We start from the raw sequence: 27,476 nt of genomic DNA, 5'->3' as shown, positions 1-27,476 counted from the left end.
AGTGTTTTAAAACCTGGATGACAAAGCTGCGTTCTCTCTCCGGTCGGCTTTAGCTCCCCGTTTCTGTGCCTGCTGAAGATGTGACATTGCATCGCCAGCACTCCCACCTTAGTGCAGCTGCTTCGGTCGCGGTGAGGGGATTCTGCACGTTTTGCAGGGCTGTAGAAGCCCTGCTATGTACCACAGAGTTTGAAGACCTGACAGGATTTATGTCACTTTGGCAAAAATTTAGTTACAAGGAGTGGAGTTTTTTTATCAAGATGATGAAAGGGTGGAGAAGTAACATGAGGTTTTCATTTATTGCATTAGGACCTGATCTAAACTTCATCAACTGCACTAGCTTTTGTTTTAGTTTTAACTAGACTAATGCAAAATAACAAAGCGAGTGATGATGAGTTTCCCTGAGATCACTCAAGCAGTGGAGGAGAGAAAGCAGATAGAGGCTTTTTTTTGTAGGTAAGGAAAAAAAATAGGAGCACTGTTCTGTTTCTTTTTCAGCTAACGCTGTCAGATGTCCCCTATATTTTTGAAGGACTTAAATGCACATACAAGCCCAATTATATTTTAATTATATAGTTGTATTTAATGAAAAATTCATTAAATTTATTCATTTGCATAGGGAGATCCATATTGTTATTTGTTTTCATGAGTGTAGTACTGACTACAGCCAAGAGAGATAAGAAATAAGTTGAACGTACATTATTTCCTTTAAACTTTCGACTTATTGTTAAAAGCGGAAGAACTCATTGATTAGGTTCCTTTTTCAATTTTACATGTAAACTTTCAGCAAACCAGTAGTTATTGACAAAAGATAGGAGGAAGGGAAATGATATGCAACCAGAGCTCTGTGGAAGGATCTCTTTGTACCTGACTGTTTTTAACCTTTATATTGTAAATGAACTTATGTGGAATAGAATGCCATGAACTTTTAAAGTGGATAGAATTGTCACAGGCTATAATTTTTTATTTTGTTTTGGGTTTTTTAGATATAGTGTTACTTGAGGCACATTTCTTTGATTGTAACAGTCTAGATTTTCAAATCTCAATGGCAAGTCGGAAAATGGAAGACCACATGATAGCGTTGGGTAGATAGTGAATAGTTATCCTTCAGAAGAAATAGTTTAGTGTTGTTCTACCATAGAATTAGTCTTCAGTAAAAAGTTTGTCTCAAGCAATACTACAAAGAACTGAATAACTTCACTGCGTAACAGAAGTACTCTTCTGAGACACACACACCAGGAATCAGTATTTATTAAATCTATGGTTATTTTGTCTTGCTCCTAACCCTGGTGATGCTTTTGAATGGGTATTGATGTACTGAGCTACCAAAAAGTCTTGGCTCAGCAGGATAAAATAGGGTCTTCCATTATACAAACAGTATGTTTGCAACTCTCATTTGTTCCTGTCACATGGATTTGCTCCCTTTACCCCAAGAGCTTGAATTTATTTCTGAGAAAACCCCCAATCCATGTGCATGGCCTGTAAAACACCAGATGTGTTTTACTTGTACATTGCGTGTATTTATAGATTATTTGCCACCACAGAAATAACTTCTGTTTCTTCCAGAGTATGCATTTCTAAATAACTGGGTTTACTATTCATTCAAATGAGACTCTACATTTGAATCTTTTGTGATGAAAGACGTTAAATTGACTGACAGGAAGGCTTTGCAGAGCCTCCTGCAAAGCTCCATTACACTTTTACTTGGAAAAGAAATACTTTGCATATAATGAACTTCTAGTTCATTGTATGTGCTTTCAAAGGCAGTCCTTGAGGATACTTTTCATTATGTCAGACCACAATCAGTTAATAGCAGAATTCAGAGCTACTTCTTTCCAACCACAGGAGGAAAAAGATCAACACAAGAATTTTTTTTAATATGTAAAAGTCTCTTTTCTAAATGATATCTGAATATGTGTATATATACTGCTCATGTGGTTTTCTTTCTGTCGTTGACCATGCTTTAACAGCAGAAGAACTTTAGGGTAAAGTTTGTAGGGACAATACTTCACAGTATCATAAGGTATGCAGTCTCTGGGTTTTAGTCCTGCAAAGAAGAGAATTTAAGGAGGGTTTTCTTAAGCATTCACACTGCTGCAGCAATTTCTCCCTTAAAAACATGAATAGTATATGATTTTCTGCTGTTGATTTATCCTTCTTGAGTAAGCAAGCAAATTGGTTTTAGGATATGGTATCCTTCACTTTCTATCTATCTGACTTGACTTATGGAGAAAAGCCAGCAACTGGGGAAGAAAGGCACGCCTATACAAAAGCAAACTATATTTGGACATTATAGCATAGTTGAAAGTGTCAGGACTTCTGTATCTCCTTACTAGAAGGTAATTACTACATGAGTCAGGAGGAAGACAGTGTTATAGTTTATTTCTATCCCTCAATCTGTAAGGAGGAGGAGATATGCTACCCTTGAAGAGTTCCAAGGTATCACATGTATATATCAAAACAGGGGGACAAAAACCTGGAAATATAATGCCAACTCAAAACCTACAGCATTATTTTTGCAGCATTGTCAGTTTGTTCAGTGCACGGTGTTAGCTAGATATTTTGATGATTCGTTACTCTATGACTTCTTGGAGAATTCTATAGGGATTTTTTTCTCTCCAATTTTATTAGGTAAATTGAGCACACCAAAACTATCTCCCAAAGAATATTAAAAATGTCCCCTATTTATGTTTTTTAAAAAAAAAGAACTACTAGATAGCTTGTTTGGTTTTATTTTTAAGGCATTTCAAATCAGTCATCTTTGGTTTATATTATCTCAGATTCTTGCTTTCACTATTTATTTTCAAACCACCAGCAGCATTTGTTGTTTATGCATACATTAAACTGGTCTTGTACATTACTACAGATCAATCCTCTTTTTCCTGTGCATTGTATGTTTATATGGGGGTTTTTTGCAGTGTATTTTTTAGGCTTATTTACTGCTCTCTTAGTCCTTTTTCATAAACAAACCAACCCCCTCAGCTTGACAAAGATGTTTGCTCACATAATAAATGTTTTACTGCTCTGTCCTTATCTGTGTTGGTTTTCTGCCCTAGAGAGGATGAGCATGCCCTTATCCAGCAGTATTGTCAGACGCTGGGAGGAGAGTCGCCTGTGAGTCAGCCACAGAGTCCTGCTCAGATACTCAAGTCAGTGGAAAAGGAAGAGCGAGGAGAGTTGGAGCGCATCATTGCTGACCTTGAAGAAGAGCAAAGGTCTCATAATCGTTCTCCCTGGTGTCTAAACTGTTGCCTCGTTGTTTGAGCTATTCACGTACTATGTGTAGTTGTTGGAAATGAGAAGAGATGGACCCAGGAATCATGATTTTAGCAAAAAAAATTGATCAAGGCACATGTTGTGCATAGCCTGACTCTGTTAGGTAGAAGACGGTGGGTCTGTGATAAAATACCTTAGTTTCACCTCTTCTCTATTGTTTTATGTTTTTTCCCATAAACCACAAGTCAAGACATTGTCTTTATATGAGCTACTTGTGTTCTTAGTTGGAGGTGATAACATCATTTGATCTCAGGAAGTTTTTTATTTTAATTTGCTTTATTAAGTCATCATTCTCCTCCTCTTTTCAATATACCAGGAGTCTGCAGATAGAATATGAGCAACTAAAGGAGCAACATCTTCGGAGAGGAATAAACCCTCTTGCATCACCTCCTGACTCCGTTGTGTCACCTCAGCATGCTTCCGAAGATGCCGAGCTCATTGCTGAAGCCAAACTCCTGAGGCAACATAAAGGTCGCCTGGAAGCAAGGATGCAAATATTGGAAGATCACAATAAACAATTGGAGTCTCAGCTTCACCGACTAAGGCAGCTACTTGAGCAGGTAGATAGATGGACACTGATGTCTTTTCCTTGTGTTGCTTCTGCATGATGGATTTCTTGGTAGAACAAAGGCATTGGAATTTTACTGCAGATGTTTTCATTGTGCTAGCCTGGTCTGTTGCACTTGGTCATTTCTAACACGAAGAGGTATTTTTTCCTACCCTCTAGTACAAGCCATGGTGAAAGTCAAATGAGCACTAGATGGTTAAACGTGCTGGAGTGAACATTGTAAGTTATGAAACATTGAGAATAACACAAACAAGCACAACAGTTTTTCATGAGTTAAAAAGCAGGGGGAAGAAAATATATACCCTATTTCAAGTAGTGGTGCCAGTCACACCCTGTATTTGACTTCAGTTTTCCAATCTTTCCTTAAATAATTTATTTGTTGTCACAGTTAGTCACTGAAACCTTTCTTAGTATGCCAAAGACAGATGGCCAAAGATACATCTAAAATGCAAAGGAGCAATTCATTAGAATAAAAATCCAGTTCCTCTTGAGTAGCATATTTAGACCAATAAGCTACAGCAAAATGGTCTGCACACAAGGAAATGCTGAAGGCAAAAGCCTTTTAGCAAATGTCAGTAGCTAGAGATTGTAGGTTTGCTTTGTTGGGGGAAGAAATGTTGATTGTTTTTGAAGTCAGCATACACACATCTAGGTTATAAACATAACAGCAACAACTTCTACAAGGTGTTGTTAGAGATGTTAGTTCGTACTGTATCATGTGTGGAAGCTTGAGTGATGAAGAGAAATTTGTATGAATGTTTTCTGCTGTGTAATCATTTTGGGTCAGAGTACACTAAGGCAAATGATTCCTGCCTTCCATGAGTCAGGCTGTACATAGTAGAGGATTTAACTAAGCCTAGATACAGGCCACATAAACCAGGTATCAAAATGGCGTAAGTTCCTGCTGTAGATGACACTCTCATTACAGTGATAAAGATATTTTTTGTTTGTTTGTTTCACTGGCTGACTTTGTCATTTTTCTAGGCAGTTTTGGCTAAATAGCATTAAGATGCATCTGTTCCAATGGCTTCCTTACCCGCTAGCAGAGTATTTTTGTTGTTGTTACTGTTATTCTAGCATCTTTAATCAGTATTTGAGTAGCTTAAATATTTAACAGGAAAGATAACAACTGGTGCAACTGTTAACAATAATTCATGAAGTAAGTATCTTGAGAACCGTGGCCAATACTAGGTGTTTCAGAGAAGGGTTTAAAATCTGCAAGTAAACAGCAGTATAATAGAAACACAGAAGTTCTGCCAAACTCACAGTCCCTTTCAGCTTAGTGCTTAAAGCAGGAACATGTTCACCCTTTAAAATGTTCTTTTTTTCTAATGTAGCTGTGGATAATCTTATAATTTTGTAATCTTTTCAGTATCCTTACAATATTCTTAGTAAGACCTTTGGGGTATACGTGTGTGTTGTGATAAAGTGGGTGAGCAGAGGGGCAGTAGTTTCTTCGTATCAGTTTTGCCTTTGGATTTTTCTGGGCATTATTGTGGTTTCTTACAGGGTGAGGTAGAACAGAGTTGACCTTTTTCAACATTTCTGATCATTTACACCTCATTTACTATATACTGTCGCTCTTTGGCTTCATATCGAAAATCTCCTGCCTCTGTGGGAGTCACGTCATGCTTCTGATTGTTCCAAGTGCCATTTCCTAAGCTGTTCCTGTTTCTCCTCTGTCTTTTAATGAAGTGGTGGGTACAAAGTCAAGTATATGAGAAGGTCTCCATTATTGCTTTTATAATACATCTGTGACTTTTCAATATGCATTTCTATATGCGTCCTTACTTTATTTAGCATGACCGCTCTTCAGCATGTTTGTTTTTCTGTCACCCTAGACCATTACTGTCTGTGAAAGTCTTTACTTCTTTTGTTGCTTGGGGAAGGACTTTATCAGAAGCCAGCTGAGCATCTAAGTATATTTATTTGTTTCTTTTGCTTTTATTGGCTGTCCCAATTATTTTTAGTGGATATAAGGCATAACTTTTCTCATTAATGAGAAGGATGATTTGCATGGAAGGTTCTCGTAAGTCCTAATGTCAAAATATATAACAACTCTGTAATTCCTGCAATAATAATTACTAGTATTAAAGGACACAACTGTCTTACAGCAATTTCTTTGCCATCACTGGCATTTCACACCATTTCTGTTTCTCTCTTCTGTCAACAGCAAGTCTCTCCATTTCTCTTCTCCACTCAGCCTCCTCACTGTTGTTTGGGTTAGTAACTTGGCACTGAATCTAAAAGTTCTCTAGAAGATATGGAGCGTTTCTATCTACAGACAGATATTTGGGTAGAGAATTAATGAAACTTAGACACTTTCCTGTAGTAACTGTTTAATGTAGATGAGAGCATTCTAGGACATTCTCTAGAAAGCACCTTTAGCAGAGACACACATGCGTCCTCACTGCACGTTTGCCTGCTTCAGGTCACAATTCTGGGGCTACGGTACTATTTTTATTTTAGCAAGCCCAAGTGATTGGTAGCTGGCACACAATGTTGTCATTTTTGTCTGCCTGATTGATTGTAATGCCAAAGAGGAAGGTGAAACAGAACTGGCGCATGACAACTTCGATACCAACATGTTAATCATACAGAGAAAAAATAAAGAATCCATTTTCATTTTTCTTTCTTCAGCCCTTTCAGATACTGCTTGTGCAAAGTATAAGACCTATTATGAAGGGCATTTGAAGTCTGTTTGGATTTTTCTCTGCTTGTCTGAGTTACTGAATAGAGGTTTCATACTGGGTTTGATATTGAAGTTAATGAGAACTAAAATGATCTGTCAATGTCTATATGATCAGATTCTGAGAGTAAATAGGGACTGCAGCTCCCTCTCCAAGTGAAAACAGAGGAGCTTTATCAAAAGAGCAGAGGAGATTTTGTTTCTTTTGTAGCAGGGAGAATAAGGGAATTGGCCTTTCTGAGGTTTCCTGTGATTCAGAGGTTGGCGGCAAGGGGGCTTTTTGGTTTTGGTTTTTACCAAAAGCAACAGAAGTCAAGGGAAGAACAGGTACGTCTTATCTATTCATTAAGCCACAGAACACTTTCTTTGGGAAAGACACTAACAGGGGGCACAGTGAAATAAGGCACTGTAGATCAAAACTGATTAAAATAAATATGTCCTTTGAAATGCTTTAAAAACTGCTGTAATACAGAAAAATCCCTCGCTTGCAGAGTTTTCTGGAGAAGAACATATCTGTTGTTTTGTATCTTTATTTGGTTTTGCATAAAAATAAGTTTGAAAACTTCCAGAAACTGGAGTTGGAAACTTCCCCCTCCTCCATATAGAGGTGTGCTCATTATCCCAGTTTTTATTTATTCAGGAAGTAGAAGCTAGCATATAGTAACATCTAGGGCTATTTTCTTATGGTTTCTGGCTTAAAGGTGGTCTGCTGAGTTGTTTTGAGTAACAATACATGAACTCCATGATGCCTGAAGGGAGGTGATGATGGAACTGATCAGATTTTGTAGGTGTTACGCAACAGGGATCAAGTAGAACATGATTGCCTACATTTTTTCCTCAGATTCTCTCCCAGTAAAACTGTTAAATCATGTAAATACATGCAGCTATATCCTCAACTATTTTACATTTAACATTTTTCAGTATCTGATTATTATATTAAGCCATTTATGCCACTCCCAGAACCCCTCCCTTTCTGCTCCACACTCCACTCTTCATCTGCTTAACTGTATTGTCCTAATTTTGGAAGAAAGAGGGGTTTGATTTGTTTTGGCTTTTGTTGTTATTGTGGTCACCAGAATTAGGTAGTGTAACATTTATCAGTATATTTAAATGAAAATGAAGTCATCAGACCTCATCCTCTGCTTAGAAGGGGATGTGGTTTTTGTTGGGTTTTGCTTTGTTTTTTTAAATCCAACTGTAATATTTCATTCTGACTGCTGCAGCAATACATGGTACATCAACATAAAGTATTTCAAGTATGTTTTGTTTGCTCTCAGTTTATCCACTGTTAGAGTCCTTGTGCTCTGCAGGGCTTTTTTATCATTTGCAATAGCACTCCTAAGTGGCACTAAATAACCTTCACTACTAACTCATCATTTAAGTTTGTAGACATCTCCTTTCTATCGTAATTAATCTTGAAGTTGCAGTGCCTCACGCTCCTTGATCTAGCCTATGTGTGCTATACTGCAGTTTTGTATCAAGTCCAGCACCGATCTTCCTTCCTCTGTCACCCTCAGTCATCTCTGCACCATTTGTCCACAGTTACTGCTTGAAGAGGGACAGAGATCCAGTCCAGGTGCAAGTTTGCATTTTGGATGGTTGAAATTCTCTGCGTCCATCTGTTGGCCTTGTTGTTCTGTACTGAAGTAACTCTTAACCCTTGGAGCATTTGCTTCATCTCTTTATCATTATACCTCTAATCTCTTCTTGAACAGAGGTTCCTGACTAGACAGAATTACCTGGGGTTAGTTACCCCAGGCTTGGCCCATTTAAAATCACCACACTCATTTTACCTAGCCCCCGTAGCTGGGTTTAAGCCTGATACCGAATAGCAAATTACGTAACTACTTGATAGGCATTCACTGTTCATAGGAGTGTCATAACGGTAAAATCCTTCGGTGGCTTGAAAACATTTCCATTTTTCTTTGTCTTCTATATGCAGAACAATATTTCTTGATTTATTCTTTTAGTCAAAGCTGGAAGTTTTGTATTGTTGGTATTGTCACACTGAAAGAGAGATGAGATTTAGAGGAGAAAAAAAAATTTGCTGAGTGCTCAAGGGAACATTTCCTTCTATTTCTCACCACTGTGTATGGAAGAAAAAGTATCTTTCATTGTTCAACAATCTTCAGCATAGTTGAAGATTTTTTTTTTTCCCCACTGGAAGTTGTCTCAAAAAATTGAATGTTGCACTTAAGACTGTGAGCTGCAAAGGAGAAAATCTGTGCAAAAATTAACTGCCATTCTGTATATTACCTCTTTGCATTGAGTCTCATAGCTGTTCTAGGTACTTGTTCAGTCTCAGTTTGAAAAAGATCTTAAAAGTAATTATATTTTTGTATTGCTTCTGTATCTGCTTTTGATAGATTTCCTTAAATAATCTGCTCTTTAAGCTGTTTGGAAGTAATTTGATGATTTGCAATCAAAAAGATAAATGATAGGGGCAACCATTTCAGCTAGGATTTTATAACTGCCTCAGATGTAAATACTATTACATGTACTTCTGTCTTTTCAGAACAATCACTTCTGGAGTTCAAATAGTGTATTACTACTTTCTTCCTCAGAGGATTTCTTACAAGAAAGAAGAAGAGAGGAAAAAAAAATGCCTGAACAAGACCTTACAATATTTCTGAGTTGTTATTATGAAAAAGTCTCACTGTCTTTTCTTATTTTGTGTCCATATATGTATACTTATACATAATCTCAAGCAGATGCATGGTTACAACTAAATGTAACATAGAACTTCTGCATTTGATTCTTCAGGTGAATTTAAGAGTCCAGAAAGGCTTGCCTGCAACACAGTTTTCAAAGTATATGAGTTCCTTCTCGTAATTTTCTGGAGATTACATAGTACATAGTTTTCCTGAAAATTTGGTGTCCTCCACACTATTGAGAAGCAGCGTCAGCAGGAGTGATGGCTAGCTACTACTTTTTAGAGTTAACAAAGTTCTCTTGAGTCTTGTGTCTTCACTCGGCTTGATTGTGAAGGAGTTTTGCAAAACTGTTCATGACTGAACAGTTGTTTCTAAGCACGATCAGTCGTCGTAGTAAAGCTTCTTAGGGGACGTTAGCTGAATGTCCTCTATGTACGTGTATATGTATGTATATATCCATACATATATATACACACACAACCCCAGTAATACCATTGTGTGGTCCTTCTGCATAGCCGGACTGACAGCCTTGAACAAACAAGAAAGAGCATACAAAAGAGGAAAGGAGCAGGATGACTGCATACAAGCCTGCACTTAAATTCTGTAGATGCAATTTATCTAAATTTGAGTATTACTGTCTTTAATGTAGCCCGAGTCAGACTCCCAGGTTAACGGCGCCTCCCCCTGTGCTTCACCCCAGCACTCTGCCCTCGGCTACCCGCTCGAACAAGAGACGAGCTCAGAGTTTCATCAGACAGGTAAGTGTTTTGATCAGATAATGTGCTGCATGGGCCTACAGGTGACTACTAAATAGGTTTGTTGGCATGCTTCTGAAAAGACTTATAAATAAAAAGGAACTGATCTTTGTGATGCTACTGGGAACAAGACTTACTGCAGCTGGAGCTGTTGCTTCCCCACACTTGCAAACAGCTGTAGTATCACAAGAATCCATGTGACTCGGAATTATGGATTTCTGTCAATAGAGTCCTTGGCCCCGTCCATTTTGAGCAAGTGAATTTACTGGGCAAGTCTATCCTCAATGAAGGGGGAACCAGATTTCTTTGGACTGAAATGGCCAACAGCTGTTTGTCCTACAGTACACGCATGTATCCAAGTAATCTGTCAGATACAGGAACAAATGTCCAAAACATGTAATCAAAACTTCCTGGTGGCTGCTTTAAAAATTCTTGTGTATCCTTTGCTTATCCTGGTATTTTGATGACCCCACCCTTCAAGACTTCACATCTTTAGGAATTATTGAATATTTAAGTGTACAGCCTCTGCACATGAGGGAATTTCTCTCTTGAAAGATTATTTTAAATTTTCCAATATCAGAACTCATGAATTCCACTGAGAATTAGCAGAAATAACTAAGACCCATTGAATGCTCAAAATCGGGGAGGGTGGGGGGAGACTTTTCTCAAATTATCTTAAGTGCAATTTCCCCCGTTTTTATTTTCAAGCTTTTGTGCTATAAATTTAAAAAAATGTTTTTATTTCTGTGGAAAACGGGAAAAATATTCTCTTGCACACTGAAAAGTTTTCATTCAGCATTGACATATGTTTTTAGTTTAATTTATCTGGAAAAACATGGAACTTCTTCAAGTCTGATTTAATGCAATGGTAGATTTATGAGAGATGCTGTTTAATAACACTGTCAGGAACAGAGACAGTTGTATTCCCAAACCACTTGCTTAGCTAATTTTAAGTAGCATTTAAAAAAAAAAAAAATAGCAAGGAGGATTTTCACACCAGTGAAATTGCTGGTGTATATTGAATAAAGACCATCTATAAGGTAAATTTTTTTTTCAGAAAAAGAATAGTGTATTCGCTCTGAAAGTTACATGACAAATCTTCTGAAAATGGAACAGAATTTTAATTGAGCAGCTACTGAGTATAATTCCCTCATCTTGTAAACTTTTTATTCATTTTAACTGTAAATTCTTATATTCTGCTCCTTCTTGCCAATTTCTTCTAGTTAAATCTTGGGTGCAATGGTTAAGCTTTAACAAAAGAGAAATGAGTTCTGCTGCAAATCAATAATGTAACTTTCACCTCCTCTCCCAAGGCTGGCAGTTATCAATGGCAGTTCCTGCACATTAAGTTACAAAGGCTTCAGGTACTGGTTTCCCCTGAAATAGAAAGGAGCATTTAACTGGGAGGTTTGATGAGAATGCCTTTCAGAATGTTGTTGTCCTTTTTTTTTTTTTCCCTCCTCATTGCTCTTTTTTGTTGTCGTATCTGCAGATGACTTGTTAGTTCCACCTCATGATACCAACACAGATCTAACAGATGTTATGGAGCAAATCAACAGCACATTTCCAGCTTGCTGCTGTAAGTGTAACAAAATATGTCTCTGAGAATAATACTGAATTTGAGGCAGTCTTTTGAAGAAAAAAGTCATTCTTGTGGTATTGACTAAGAAAAAAATCTTCTCTCTGATGAGAGTCCATGTCAAGATATGCAAGCTACATAATTCTGTTCTTTAAAGTTTCTCAATAGACACTATTTGTGAAGGTAAATAAACAAATGTTCTCATGTCTTAAGGGGAAGTGATTCACTAGAAGAAAAACCTATAGCTCCACATGGAATTTTCCCACATAAGGGAAAAGAGACCTGGAATTCCTTTAGCTGCTGATAGAAACATTATGTAGAACTCAAGTGAATGTAGATCCAGAAATTCTGAATGCTGTTTCTCTAATAAAACTTGAAAAAAAGGCCTTAAGCAACAGGAGGGATCATAGCCCAATCCTGACTGCCTGAACTAATTATCGAACTAATTGACCAGAGGAAATAACTGTTAACACATCACATAACACCTTTCCCTGCTTAAATGTATTGAAAGTTGATATTTTATTCAGTGACTATTAAAGAGAGATCAAAAGGAAAACCAATTAGTTTCCTATGGATGGCTTATATCAGCTGATGTGCCTTTCCACTGATGCAGTTCCTTCCAGAGTGTCACTGCATTTACAAGAGTGAGGAGCTATCGCTCTGGTTCCAGCAGTATTTTATACAGATTGTTGCTTTTGGCAAGGGACGTGAAGTAGCAACTTTTAGTAATGTATTTAGTTTTGGGTTTTTTTAAACATGCATACATATATATATCTATCTTAACTTTCAGCTCTTTTGCCTTAGAAACACAGCTGTGAAAACTTTGATATTTTCTTAACCTTTCAAGAGTTCTTTCAAATGAAATGTGTAATGATGGTCAGTTTTAAAAGGCACAAGTGAGTGGGGAGGGTTCATGCCCAGTCCTTTTGGAAGCATCAAGATTGAATTCTATTCTAGTTCATAAATTTGGTGTACCCAGTTAAAATATCCCTTTTATCTCTTGTGCATACGTTGCTTGGCTGTGAAGAACTGCATCACAGAAGATGCACTTTGCACAGTCTGAGAAAGCAAATTAGGATCTAGCAAAAAAGGTTTTGTTTCAGCTGTCCTTTGAGATTTTCAGTGAGTTCAATAGTTCAGATACCATCGCTTTGCAAATTAAGGATTTGATTCTAAGGAGCATCTCTTCTTGAAGTCAACAGCTAGTGGAGCTACTCAGCACAACTCAAGGATCTATACGTATACAAATCAGTAGAAAATGCAAGTCAAGTACCAATTCTTGTTGCAAATTCCTCTCTTGCGTGTACAAGCAGCACAGCAGTTACTGGACCTTTGGCCCAAATGAATTTACAGCAAATTTGCAGAAATAGTCCCTTGCTTTCCTGTGCCAGGGCAAGCTTGATAATGATGACTCCTCTCTGCGACCGGGAAACATGGAAAAAAATCTGATATCCATAAAACAATATGCTGAATGAGGCAGGAGGGGACTGCAAGTGAAAACTGCGGCCCCACATCCTTTCGTATTGTGAAGCATTTCTGAGCATTTAATATTAAAAGAAGTCAAAGTTCCAAATTTCATGTGATTTTCCCCTTTGTCATTGACGTGCTGTTGCAGAGATCAGATCAAACCAGCATGCCCTAATTAGTAGGTACAAGTTATGTTTGCTCTTCTTCAGTCATTCTATAGTATCTCTGACTTGGGAGATCTACTACGAGTATATTTTTTTAACCACGTAAGCTTCATATATTGTTTTAGAAGCCTGGAATGAGGATTATTAATCTGGCCTTCCCAACAGAATGCATTAACCTCCATGAGTTTTGCTAGGGAAGACCATGACAGACCATCTAGTCCATCATCTCTTCCTGTGGCCATTTGAGATGGATCTGTCTTTCTGGATGGACAATTGTTTAACCTGTTCTGTAAGACTTCTGATGACGCAGACTCCACAGAGTCCTTAGGCAATCTGTTTTAAGAGCATCGCTGTGTTCCTAACCTTAAAAAATAATAACCTTACCCTTTTTTAATTATACCCAAGCTAAATTTTATTAGAATAGCTGTCATGTTCAAGATGTCATGTCCACTAACAACAACAAAAACCCTATTTTTTCACTTCATCACTACTGGTCTCTCCTACCTTGCCGACAGCTTTCATTAAAGACAGTTATTAGCATCTGAGCCTTATTTAGATTATTTTTATCTGTAAAATAAAGCTAGTTGTCTTATTTGCAATATTTGGTTTTATGGATTTCAAGTAATAATTAATCTTGAAATCAGTATTTTTACTTATTCCAAATATCCCTTATGAAGCAATTATTCCTATAGTAAGGCCAGCACTGCTCTCAATGTGGGGTTTTTTTCGGGTCCCCAGGTCCTTTGATAATGGATGTAATGCCTCTTTCCTTCCTTGTTTGAGGTTGGTCCTCAGAACTAGGCAAGTGTGCAACATTGGGCAGAATTCTTGCCTTTGCATCCGAGCGAGTTCCAGAACAGAGCATTTTGAACAGATGGTATTATAATCCAGCACTTGTAGATCTATATGGTCACAAGTGGTGAAAAAGGAAAAAATTCATGTCATCTGTATATTCATAATGCATTTGTTACAAGAAAAGTAAATTTGTGAAGAAAGTTATGTATAGACCATTACAACACACTTCTAGTTAAATGTTTATTTTTTTAAGGTTGGAGTCTTTCTGTTCTTCTATAGTACATCTTTTCCTGACACTGGCTTTGTTTTTTAAACTGTCAAGGTGCAGAATTGTTTAAATTTCTAACTTTTGTTTTTTTTCTATTTGCAGCAAGTTTCACTGGCAGACCACAGGTATGAGACATGTTTACAAACATGCATAGTCACTGGAAGCAAAGTAAAGCAAGTGGAAAAGTTCCAGTAAAGCAAAGTGGTGGTGGGGGTTCTGTATTTTTCCCTAGAGGTCTGTTTGGAACCTAAACCGATATAAAAGGAAGGCTAGCTTCTGGAATATCCCAGTTAATAGAAAATTCTGCTAGTTCAGGCATTAGCAAAGGTACTATGGTGTGCAGTTCTGGGATGCTAACCATATGGAATCAGCTTGAATCTATCAGGGCCAATTAGTTTCAAGCCAACATCATCTCTGCAAGATCAAAGCTGGTTCCTGGAAAGACATCCATGTGTCCTTGTGCCCTGGTGCCCATAGCTCCTGGAACTGGCACTATGGGCACCAGGGCACAAGGATCAAGAGCCACACAGCATCTTAGGCATTAGATTAAGCTGCCTTCTCCCAGTAGGCAACCATTTTACAAACCTGAAGCAGAAAATTTGCTACTTTCAGAGTTCACAAAAATGTGGAAAACAATCTGGTATTTCGATAATTGTTCTTGAAAAATCTAACTGGTATGAATGATAAGTTAAATTTCTGTTATAAGTAACAGAAATAGGATAAACACTTGCTATAGGTTTAGGTTGATATTGGAGCCCACGTGTAACAAATAAGGAACGACACAATCTTGTGTCATTGCAGAGTTCTTTGAGGGTTTCGTTATTAAATCAGTTTTAAAGACTACTAAAAATTGCTGTGTGACACTTCAGAAGAATTAAGTGGTAGGGAAAGAGTCTACCTACTCCCTCCAATTGCTTCACTCTGTCCATTAATCCACAGTTTGCAAGGCCAGACCTCCCCAAAATGAATATCTAAAAATTCAGAAATATTGCTCCACAAACACTTCCTTGGATTGTAATATCTGGGATAGTAGGATTGCCCTCCCAAACAGGAATTTCTAAAGAGAATGGGATGAATCATGCCCTGCGCTCAGTTAACTTGGAGTTTGTGTTTCAGTCTCTTGTTAAGTTAAATTAGTGAATTAAACTAGCATTTTTCAGAAATCCTTCCTCTAAGCAGAAACAGAGATAGCTTTCAGTGTTATCAGTGAATAATACTAATCTTCCTGAAAAAGCATGTGATTTATTTATTTTTTTTTTTTAGCTACAGGGTGATTCACAAATGGTCTCACTGCAAACCTACCTTTCCAGAACCATTAGAGAAGGCAGGTTTGTCTGTTCAGGAGCAGAATCCTGAAACAGGAGCCTGGAAATAAGCTTCACATTTGAAGGGGCCAAGTCCAAATTCAGACTCTGTATACTCTCCATTTTTACCACTTAGGCTTCAGATAGGACGGTAGTTTGCCTAAACTATTTTTTTTATGGGTGCAGAACAGGGAGAGTCTATAAGTTATATTTACTGTGCTGTAGACTAACATCCTCTGGGCCTTACTCAACAAGAATGTTAAACACTGCGGTACAGTGAAATTAGGTTTCTCTTAACTACATGCCTCTCTGATTTGCTGAGTCTTGGGCCAATACATCTCAATTTTTAAAATACAGATTTTTTTGCAAAATGACATCAGAGTCCTTAACTGAACTGAGCTCGGAGGATTTAGAGCCTTCTGTGCATGTTAATATGGTACTGACATGGTTATTTCTCATCATGACAGGCAATGTGAAGTGTTCATTTGGACGTTGACCAGTGCTTCCTGACGTGCAGTACAGCCCTTTTCTACAAACCACCGATCGCGAGTTCCACTTCATCAGAAGGCTGCATGGGACCTTGGAACATGCTGTTCGCTCTCACTGCGTGTTCTACTTGAAACAGTAAAACACTGAATACCCAAAGACAAGGATGTTGTTTTTATAGTATTGGGTTTTTTTTCTTCTTCTTCCCTTTCTATGCAACTGTAAATTAATGAGCAGTGGAGTATTTGTCACTGATTTGTATAAATATACAGCCGCGGGAAAAGGGGCAGGGGCTTTATATACATTCTTTTTGATAATCGTAGAGAGAACTGCATAAGGAGTTTGGAGCAAAATGTTACATTTATACATTCCTTTCAGCTCTTTGCTTTTACATTGTAAAATACCCTTAGTTATATTCTCACACATTTAATATTCTGTACTGATAATTTATATGCTAACCATCTGACCACAGAGATTTCAGATTACCCTTGAATTGTTTTCAGGATTGGCATGTGAAGTTCCCATAATCTGCATTATTGTTACTAGTTAACAAAAATTGCCGTTGGGTGCAAGCTACAGTATTTTTAACTCCACTAAACAAGATAAACTCTCATTTTGAGTCATAGTCATCATCCTCATGCATGAAGATGGTATTTTTAACTTTCTTTTAGTTATTTCCATCCAACACACTCCATTTGGAGGATTATTTTTTTTAAACCTTATTTTGAATCAGGAGATAGCTAAAAAGAGGACTTACGTGATAGCTTAAGTTGTTTTTAGTAAGGTCTAAGTTAGCGTAATCGTTCCCAACTTTGTTCAGAGACAAAGCTTTGCTGTTCCCTGCTGTGCCAAACTTGCTTCAAGTTTTGGAATTTACGGTCTGTGAAGTAAAGCTCATTTCCTTGAGATCCCCTTCTGATGATCTAAACACACCAGTCTTTTGTCTGCCTCTTAGAAATGAAGAGACAATTAGAAAGCCCTTTCCAATACTATTAGCGATTGAACATTTTCTTCAAAACTGCAATGCACTTAGATACTGTCATTTGGCATTGTAATCTTGCAACTCATCTTTATCTTTCAAATCATTTATTTATGTAATTCAAGTAGGGATAATTGTGGGAAAGTTATGTCACTGATCAGCTGATCTCTAGTTTTAAAATTATCATAAGAGATTTTAATGCCTTCACAGAGTTTACAATGCTGCATGGACACTTGCTTTAATTTCAGGACATACCTTTAATTGGTAAAACTGCATGCAATATATTTCATGTATAGTGGAGAGAAGCTAAACTGTGTTGTTGTTAATTATTACGAAGAAAAAAAAAAATCTCCAAATGGTATTAGAAGAGTTGTAAATTCTACACTGCTACCGAAAAATGCAGGAGGACATTAAGACAGCAGGTCAGGAATTTCTAGTGTTTTTGTGAAGTGGTGCCAACTAGACTGTCCCGCACCCACAGTATTCACTCCTGGACTGCTGCTGCTCAAGGAGTGATTTGGGCACAGCGTTGACCACGTTCTAGTGTTGGCTCCGGTGCCAGTTCTTTCTGAACCCTTTGGCAAATTATTTAACCACTCTGCCTCTGTTTTCCCATCTGTAAAATGGGGATGATAGTACTTACCTCTCAAAGGTGTTGTAGGGCTTGCTTAGTGAGTGTCTGAAAAGCTCTATATAAATGCTAAGTATTACTCCTGAGTGAGTGGAGCAAAATTGTCAAGGTGGGAAGAGAAGATGCTGGCTCCTATAAATGCTTCATCGGTTAAAAAAAGTAGTGTAGTTGTTTTGAGAAGAAAAAACCCCACATTTTACAGAAGAGGAAAGCCATGACCACCTTTCTACCTCAGACCTATCTTCATGAGTAGTATTGGAAATAGCTTTATATTCTGTACTCTGCAAAGTACTTTGCTTTTATCAAGCTACATCATTCTCTAGGCAAAGAATCCTTAAAAATACCCCCGACATACGTGAAAAAGGTCTCACTAGTGAATTTGGTGGCTTTTATTTTTGTTCTGAATATGAGGTTATGTATAAAGTTGTTTTTCTGCCTGTGTTTGTATGCATCCTTTGTCCTCTGCTGCCAAGTAAATGCTGCTTCAAACACTACATTGTAACATCCTTCCTCTGAGACAATAATAAATAAAAGGAATATATTGCAGTAACATGAGAAAAAGTTTTGGAGTTCTTTCAAGTTTTGTGGTCTTCAAGGATGGCACTTCTCATTGCTAAGTACTGAAAATTTCATTCTCAAGAAGATTAATTTTAACACAGGAGTGCTGTGATAGTCCATTTCTATGTGTTAGCATTTTTTTGGAGTGTGGTTTGCATTTATATAAATGAGATTAAGCAGTGTTTTTCTCCCCATAAATCTGTGCATATTTTCTCCAGTTTTCAATCTTTAGTGATTTTGTCTGGAATCCTTCTCAGTTTCATGACAGATATTAAATTTGATCACTGAGAAGCAGACTGCTTTTATTTAAAAAAATGTTATATATACATATTACAAACCAGCAATAATGCATGAAGCCCTGTCAAATATTAGAACTGTAAATTAGTTTTCAAGTTTGGATGGGATTCAGTCAGCATGCTCAGCTGAAGCACAGCATCAGGTATTCAGTCAGGAAATATGTACTTTCAAGCCCTACCATGAGCTGATTTTAGGTATTTGCATTAAGCTAATGCCCATCTTGTTAACGACTGTGTTAGAGCTACTGTGCTTGAAGGAGGAAAAAAGTCCACAACCCTAACAATTCTGTTTCCTTATAGTAATAGTTGGCACTGTTTTCATGTTTAGTATTTATTAAAATATTATTTTTTTCAAACTCTAACAAATTTAAAACATAAGTGTCAAAGTAATGACATTTTTCCCTCAGTTTTTGAAAGGATGCGTAACAAATAAGTTGCAGGGAAGAATCAAGTTTTTCTCGTGACATTTAACTGATTCAGCAGTTAACAAGGAATTTAATTATAGAAATAGCAATATACTGAGTCAAATTAAGTTCTGTATTTAGAACAATAAATGTGTCAAAGAGGAAGAGACTGGTAGATTAAAGAATCTATTAAACCACAAAAATCTGTCTTTTTAAAAAGTAAACATTTTAATTATATGTTTGTAGGGTGGAAGGCAGCAAGAAGAGGGGTATGGATCAGTACTAGGGCCTAACTTTGAGAGCAAGTTATGGAAGTGCTCCAACCTACAACTGACACCCTCGGTACCCTGATGGCTAAGGTAGCCGCTGCCAGAGCTCTGTAATGCTGTCACCTGTGAGGAAGGTACTCTCAGCTGAACATCATGCTTCAGTACCATGCTGTGAAGGTCCTGGCTCTTGTCAGGGGAGCAGAGTAGCACCCACTTCTCACCAGCTTGGCCTGGGGCTTTTCTTGAGGGGGTTGGGGAAAGCCATGGCAGGGCATGGCAACCTCTGATCCTCAGTGAACGATGCAATGGTAAGCACAATCTTTTTCTTTAGGCACTAACCAGCCTCTTCTGCCATTATTTTGTCAGGCAAAAATAAAGCCAATGTGACACTTTTCAGGAGAAGAATTAGGTTCCTGCACCAGAAAGCTTGTGGTTCAAAATGCATGCCTATCCATCTAATTGGGAGAGACACCCTCCCACACAGCCCAGAATGGATGGGGTGGTTGATAGCATATTTGTTTAAATTTTTATTACAAAACACCCTTGAGCTGAAACGTTACTATCAGATCAGTTCATTTTCTCAGAGAAGATGCAAGATTGATGCATCTAATTAAAATCAGATTGCAGAAGTTCCTCTACTATTGGAGCTTCATCTTCAGAGGATCTTCCACTATGAAACAGCTCTTCTTGGGTGGTGGTGATGCTATTCTTTTCTTTTTTTTTTTTTTTTTTTGGACCAAGACAAGGCTCTTCAGATGTTCACATCTTGATTGGATGTAGGAGATGATAGTTAAATTTTGAGACACCAGCCCCACAAGGTCAGAGATACTGGACCCAGACACAAACTGTCAGTATGCACATAATTCCTATCACCCAGGTGTCCTGGGTCAGGGGTTCTGTCCTTTCTTCTATTATTTTTACAGTTGAAAAAAATGAGAAGAAAAAAAAAAAGCTGAATTCAGCCAAATTAAAAGTGTATTACTGTAATGGGCAGGCTTTGGATTTATGCAAAAGACCAAAATATTCTTTTAAATGTTTACAGTGCAAATTGCCCTTTGGAGAGAGTTTGCTCATTACATGTAATTTTTCTTCTCTGCTTTAGTACAGAGTTGCCCTAAAAAAAACCAAAAACAAACCTTCCTGAAGGTAAACATTCGCACCACTGCAAAACTGAGTAATGGATCCTGTCTACTATCACACAGAAATAAGATGTCGTGCCATATGGCTGAGAATTCTGCTCCCACAGCAGCAGCAGCAACAAAATCAGTCTTACAAATCCAGCCAAGGTGTAAATTAATAGTGGGGTATGGAAAGGAGAAAAGAAAACCCAAACAAAAAAAAACACCCAAAAACTTTTAGTGGGGAAAAAAATTGTTTGAGCAGGAAGAGATCTGTTCTATCTTACAAGCAACAAAGCTCTCATTAATCATTGGCTATATGCTATCTTGCTTACTAAATGCTGTTCCTGTGGCCAGAGAAGGTGAAATCTTCCTTGGCTCACATATCTTTGGGAGCCTATCTTCTGTCTTTAGTGCCACTTAAATTTTCATGATGTGCCAGCAAAAATCTTTGCAACTTAAATCTATGCGTTAGGAAGAACAGCTGCATGCATCCACCTTCGGAAGGGGAAGGTTGTGTTTGCATCAACTGCTTTTCTAAGCACCTCTCTCGAGCCTCCAGTAGAGGAGTGGGCTTGTTCAGCTGGTTTGCCCAGGCATCCCAGCACTGCAGCAAACTTGCCGCCAACACAAAGGGATATTTTAAATTGAAAGCTGCTCTGTGTTAGTATGTGTATTCAAACTGATAAACTGATAAACCAGGAGAGCTGAATAGAATTCCTTGGTGCCAGTCTGAAAGAGAAGTGCATACACAGGAAAAAGGAAAAAAAAAAAAAAGCCCAAACAAAACATAGGACATGCTCCTGTTTGTTAGTCACTCTTTTTATACAGTCAGATAAGCACTTCAAAAATGTCTAGTTTTCTGACCTCTAATAACTAATATTTATCTTAAAGATACTGTAGTTCTGAAATACTTACTTATTTCCTGATTATGGAAAGACAGCCTAGGGTAACCAGCTCAAAGATGGCTGCAGATTACAAATCTAATTTCTGGGGATTTTGCACATGACGGAATTCCTTTTGCCTGCGCAGTAACTGATGCCTCTGACTACACTTTAAAGTCTTTGGAAAATGAGGAAAAAAAAGAAAAATAGAGAAAAGGTCAGCATCCCTTACCAACAATTTGAGTCTCATAAACTAGATTTAATAGAATTAGGAAAAAAGCCACATGAATGAAAGACACTGATGAATCACCTGAATTTCATGGGGAAATAGGCAACCATTCGATCACATACAGTAACCTTTCTGAATCCCAGCCCAGGTGAAATGGAAGTCCAATGGAGAGCTCATATGACCCACAAGCCAGAATAGTCACAGTGTAACCCTGGCCCTGTAAAAACAGGTAGCAAACCCATTCATTTTTCTTCACCAGAAGATGCTTTTGCATGCTGAAGGATTATTTTTATCATGAGTGATTCAGGACCATTACGCTTCTCTGTATGCGTTTGCCCTGTGTGACTGCTGCCTGACCCACAAACGAAGCTTCCTGTGTTAATAAATAAGAGAACAGACAGAAGATACAATAGTAACTGCCACTGATAATCCACATCCCTGATTTGAATGCAAACAAGAGGATGGAAAACTGAAGGATTATCTAGATCTTCCTTCTTGTAGATTAGAGTGACATTTACTTTCCTCCAGTCCTCAGGATCCTCCTCTGATTCCCATGACCTTCCAAAGATAACAGACAGTTGCCTTGCAGTGGTATCAATCAGCTCCCACAATCAGCACTTCCCCTCTGGTGTCAGGGACCTGGGCTTCCTGACAGGCAGTCTTACCAGTAAAGACTGAGATGAAGAAGGGGGTGAAGGACTTATCTCTGTCCTTTGTCACCAGGTCCTCTTAAGCAGCAGGCCCATGTTTTCCCCATTCTGCCTTTTACTACTGATATAGTCGTCAAAGTCGTTCTTGTCATCTTTCATATCCTCCACCAGGCTCTGGCTCTCCTAGCTCTATCCCTGCACAATCAGACAGCATCTCTATATTCTTCCTGGTCCATGAACAGGCCAAAGTCTGCTCTCCTGAAACCCAGGGATGTGATTCTGCTTTTTAGCTGGCTCCTTTCCTCTTGGAATCCTGAGCTCCACCATCTCATGGTCACTGCAGACATGGCAGCCCCCAACCTTTACATCCCTTACCCTTTCTTCCTTCTGTATGAGTAGGAGGTCTAGCAGGGTCCGTGCTCCTCAGTCACCTGCGTCAGGAAATTGTCATCAGTGCACCCCAAGAAATTTTCCCTTGACAGTTAACATAACTCTGAGACAATGCACTATCTTGAACGATGCTGTGAAAAAAAATCTTTTGCCAAGGGAAGGATGACAGATGAGTGGGGAGGGACCTTTTAAACACAGATGCTTTGGCTGATTTTATGTAATACCTCTGAAAGTATTTTGGTAAGCAGTTGTGAGGACTCTAATGAATGGCTGCGACACAGACAGGCACACAGGAAGAAAAACTGTCCAGATGTATTTCTGTCTCTCCAGTCCCAGCCGCCCCTCTGGAATGGAAAACGTAGCTCTGACCTACTTGCTTTCAGCAGGCTGTAATTACAGCGCCTATCAATTTTCTATAAAAATACAGATGTGAACAAATGGAAAACCTGTCTGAAACATGAGCAGAATAAGAATGTTATTTCATCCCCTAAATCCCAGTTCCTATAAAGATGGTGCTTGCAGGCTGAAAGGTAAAGCTAGTTGAAATGGCAGTAAAATATCAAAGTAACAGTTGACTTTATTATGAAACATGAGCCAGGCTTTGTACACAAACAAGATATACCATGGTATCCATCTGCCTGCTGCCTACACTTGCATTTTTTCCTCCCCAAAATGTCTGCTTGCTTGCTGAGGAAGGAAAATTAATGATAGCTTTAGTGAACAAGAACTACTTTTGGTTTTGAACTCTCATTTGGTTTCTGGGCTTGTGCTGCCCAGTTGGTGACAAGGGGCTGAGCGACGTCTCCAAAACTGGACACAGCACCCCCACCCCAGTCTCTCCAAATAAAAGGGAATAGTCACTCCCTTTGATCTGCAGATTACAGTTTTGCTAGGACATCCCCCTTTGCTGCCAGAGCACAGTGCCTCAGGACAACACACCAATCTCCACGGGAAAGGCAATAGGTGATAGATGAGACCGCTGACTTCCAGGGTAACCCACTTCATATGGACCTTGGTAGTCTATGGCAAAGAAATTCTTCTGATCACTATTTACATTCTTGTTATTGCAGAAACTTTGGTTCTCTTTTCCTATGAATCACTGTACTTGTAACATTTAAGAAAATGGGATTAGGCGATAAATATTTCCTGAAATGCCACTCTCATTTATCTGCTTTTCTTCTAGACTTGCTTTCCCAGGCATAGACTCACACATGGTTTTGGTTGGCTGCATCCATTCACATGTTCAGAGATCATCAGCATTTGAACATAACCCCCCCCCAAAAAAAAAACCCAAACACCACCTACCTTTTTAATTAAAAATTCTGTAAGCTTGTCAATGTTGTTGCTCACTTTATTGCTTATGACACCTCCCATGCCTTATGAATTACTATCAAGTGGGCAGAACTGATACACTTTCAGTTTCTTTGCCCAAAACAATGTTCCCATTGAAATCTTCTTGGCAAGTTTGACTTAAAATAAGAACTTTATGAACAGTACAATGTCATTGTACACAACTAAGTTACATTTCTTAAAGGCTGATTAGAAACACTCTCAAATGAGAGCTCTTCATGACACTGTTGATTTTAAGGCTCTTTTAATGGTTCAATATAAACCAAACCAGGAAGATGTAATCACGCCTTTCGAAGCTATTTGAAAAATACATTAGCATACATACTGCAGCTTAAGCCTGTCAGCTTTGTCTGCAGCCGCTACATTTACTTGTTAGTTTTCAACCCAGTTGCAAAGGAAAGACAAGTGATAAATTAGGATTATAGCACATCTGTTTCCACAGAGATTGGATAAAATATGGTAGTTTAGTTAATTCAGTAAACAGCTTAAATGGTGAGAGCAATTTTTTCTTAATATATTTTGCCTGAATAGCTGATATAGACAGATGCTTAAGAAAATGAGTTGTTTTTTTTCTAGTTTCTACTAGTAGTAGTTATACCTCTCAAACAATATGTACCTAGAAGAAGAATTAGATTAAGTGATGTGATTAAACCCAAGATATTCCACACCCATCTATGCTCCTCTGGCAGAAGTGACAAGGCAAAATCAGAAATATTAATACTATAATGAAGCACATCTAAAAGTTCAATCCTGCAGACTACCCCTCCAGTAAGAAGTGCCTCAGGAAGCAATAAAGATGATGGTATGGCATTATTTGTTATTTGATATATACTGGAGACAACTGTGTATAACAGGACAGCATTAGGTCAACGATAGTTTAGCAAACATTTATCTACGATAAAATAAAAATTAAAAAAAAAAAAAAAAAAGAAAAAATTCTAAATCACAGCTGGCTCCTAAGCCAGGTGCCTTGGCACCTCCATGGAACTCACTGCCTGTCATGACCAGTTTCTCCTCGCAGGAGAAGCCCCTCAAGGCTCCCCTTGTCCTCACCACCAAGGAGCAAGGCAGGGAAGGGAAGGGGGACATCCCAGTTTCGGCTCCTCTGGCCCCAGTCCAGGACCATTTAATATTCTTGTTCAGCAACACTTAAAAAGGAAAGCTGTGTTTATCTGGTGGGTATTAGCAGCATAATGTAGGTAATTAAGTAATAATCACCTTAGAAATGTGGCCTTATCTTAGAGCAGGAGAAAAAACAGAGACTGAAGGCTGGGGCAATTATCTCCTCCTTTAGCTCCAGGGAACCAAGCACCAAATAAGCATTCATATCAAAGTCAGTAGATAATTCGGCCAATTACCTATTCCCACATTCCCATTGAAGTTTATTGATTGAAGATCGCAAATATTTATGTTTAGCCTTCAGCTTAGTATTTAGAGTGCTATATAGGAACTAACTGCATTAAAAATTTATACATGAGTTACTGCTTAATGTGAATACAGATTGTATTCACATCTCTCTGAGTGGGGAAGTATAAGAAACACTATTTTTCTGTCATCACAAACCATCTTTTATACATATGTGCAGAGGGTCCGTCATGGACTGAACTGCCCTTTCGATTCCCAAAATCTTTTGATTTGACAGGGTTGGGTAGACAAGTTTAAAATACGTGTTAATACAGCATCCTCATAAGCTACTCAGTTTAGAATTACAGCAAGGAGTTTTGACATTCACTAAAGAAGCATTTTTTGCTAGAAGTTTCCTTGCTGCTATCCTCCTCCTCCTCCAAGAAGCCCTAGAAGTGTTTTGGGAATAAGCGGGCATCTCTCTCCACCTCCTTGCTCCCGCAGTGTGGAGAGGCAGAAGGCAGCTGCTCTGCCAGTCCAAGCACATGCCTGGAACGACTCCCTCCTTCCCCTGGTATTTCACCAGTACTATGTTATACTGCATATACTTTTAATAAGAGTCAAGAAATAGATTCGCAAACCCACTCTCTCCCTATGACATCTTCAGCAGGCTTAAGGAGATTTAAAACAAATGTAGCTGCAAAAGTATCAGCAAAAGCCAAATTTCGAGAAAACTAAATTGCCAGAGAGTAATCAAGGACATTCTAGGGCAGGTCTTTGCCTTTGCTGTTGGCAGCACACAAGAAAATAGTGTAATCTCCAAATTAAAACTAATTTTTGATTTTTTTTTTTTTTAAGTAAATCAAACACTTTTGATATAGCATCAGAGGGACAGATTCTTCAGAGATGCTCTTTGTACAAGGACTAAAAAGCAGAGTCACACTCTAACTGTTGGTCCTGGCTATTCACTTGCAGGCATTAAAAACTGGCCATCTGTGGCCAGTGATTTCCTATAACCCACTGACCTAAGGCCACTGGACTTCATAATGATGAATTAATTTCTGAGGTATTTACTTCTTAACTACAAGCCTTTACAAAGAAATTTTTTTTTTTTTAAAAACAGCACCAAAAACTATACTGACAAAATTACTTCATCAGCACTGTAGAGCCCAGAGTCTAAACCCATGGTTCTCAAAGACTCTACCTATGCCAGAAGGCAGCCAGTATCTAAAAATTAAGATTCATTACAAAGTTTTCTGCATACTTTCAATTCTGCCTTTGGGCCCAGACCAGAGTTTCTCACAATAGCCATAACCAGGCAGAAATCTCATGTTTGGACTTGCAGTGACCAACAAGCATTCCTCAATTCATCTCATTTGTAAGTCAGACTCCATAAGCACTTGAAGAGCCTTGTCATCACATCTGAGCCTTTACAAAACTACCCCCCTTCCTGGCACATCTAACTCCAGGAGCCAAAGGCAACATCACCTTTTTGTTTGGTTTCTCAAGCAATTCAGATACTGAAGCTCTCTGAAAGGTGACAGCTCAGGTTTTGCTCCATTTTCCATCCAGAGGAGTTAATCCCCCATGTATTTCACGTATATATTTCATAGCCATGGTATATTTTCCTCTACAGGACTTCATATGACAATATTGACATGTTCGTATAAGGAGAAAAGAAGAAGAAAAACCCCACAAACCAACAATAAAAGAAGAGCCTAAACAATGTAAATCCTGCTTTGGTATGGTTTAGCCCTCCAGCTTTTTACACACCTTACCCTGTCTTTAGTAGAAACTCTGAACTGTCTCTGCGAATGTTTATACCTGTTAATGATTCCCTTCTGTTCGTAGTGCATGCATTCCTGTAACTCTTCGTGTGTCCCTGAAATTGGTGGTACCCAAAAGCTTTTCTCTTAAGGAAATAATCTCAGAAACTTTGTATTTCCAGTTTTTCCTCTCATGCTGCAAATACTGAAGGATGGAAGTATGACACTAATTATGACCTTTGTCTAACTGGGAGATATTTTTAGTCTTATCACAATGACATACTGCAGTCAAGGGTTAGCAATCTATGTCAAAGTATTTACAGAATATTTCATGGGTAACCACTCTGCAAGCAACTAGGTGGAGGCTCAACCAGGTAATTTAAAGAAATGAATGATAAAAGTTTCAGACAGACTTGATCTAATTTAGTACAATTTTCTGCTAGCTACACGGCCCATTTTAACTCCCTTATGTGATTAAATATATATATAAAAATACAAATATATATATATATATAAAAATATAAACTACATTTAAATGACCAGACAATCCTCGCTGTAAACTTCGACAGCTGTCAGTCATGCTTCCCTAACAAAAATGACTGG

General features: G+C 38.2%; 1 protein-coding gene across 5 annotated transcripts in view; it reads left to right on the top strand.

The window, feature by feature from the left end:
• Positions 1-18,173, top strand: part of UTRN (utrophin) — a 389,659-nt gene extending 371,486 nt beyond the window's left edge. For all 5 annotated transcript variants that reach the window (XM_054819386.1, XM_054819387.1, XM_054819385.1 and 2 more), the window contains 6 exons: positions 3,057-3,215; positions 3,593-3,836; positions 9,837-9,945; positions 11,435-11,521; positions 14,318-14,340; positions 15,987-18,173. In XM_054819386.1, the coding sequence (XP_054675361.1) occupies positions 3,057-3,215; positions 3,593-3,836; positions 9,837-9,945; positions 11,435-11,521; positions 14,318-14,340; positions 15,987-15,995 (631 nt within the window). In that variant the 3' untranslated portion in view covers positions 15,996-18,173. The remainder of the gene's footprint in view (positions 1-3,056; positions 3,216-3,592; positions 3,837-9,836; positions 9,946-11,434; positions 11,522-14,317; positions 14,341-15,986) is intronic.
• The last annotated feature ends 9,303 nt before the right edge of the window (positions 18,174-27,476 follow it).

The sequence above is a fragment of the Grus americana genome, chromosome 3 (assembly GCF_028858705.1).
Source record: "Grus americana isolate bGruAme1 chromosome 3, bGruAme1.mat, whole genome shotgun sequence".
In the NCBI taxonomy this organism is placed as follows: domain Eukaryota; kingdom Metazoa; phylum Chordata; class Aves; order Gruiformes; family Gruidae; genus Grus; species Grus americana.
The sequence above is the reverse complement of the archived record's forward strand: the minus strand, read 5'-3'. Positions and strand labels throughout refer to the sequence as shown.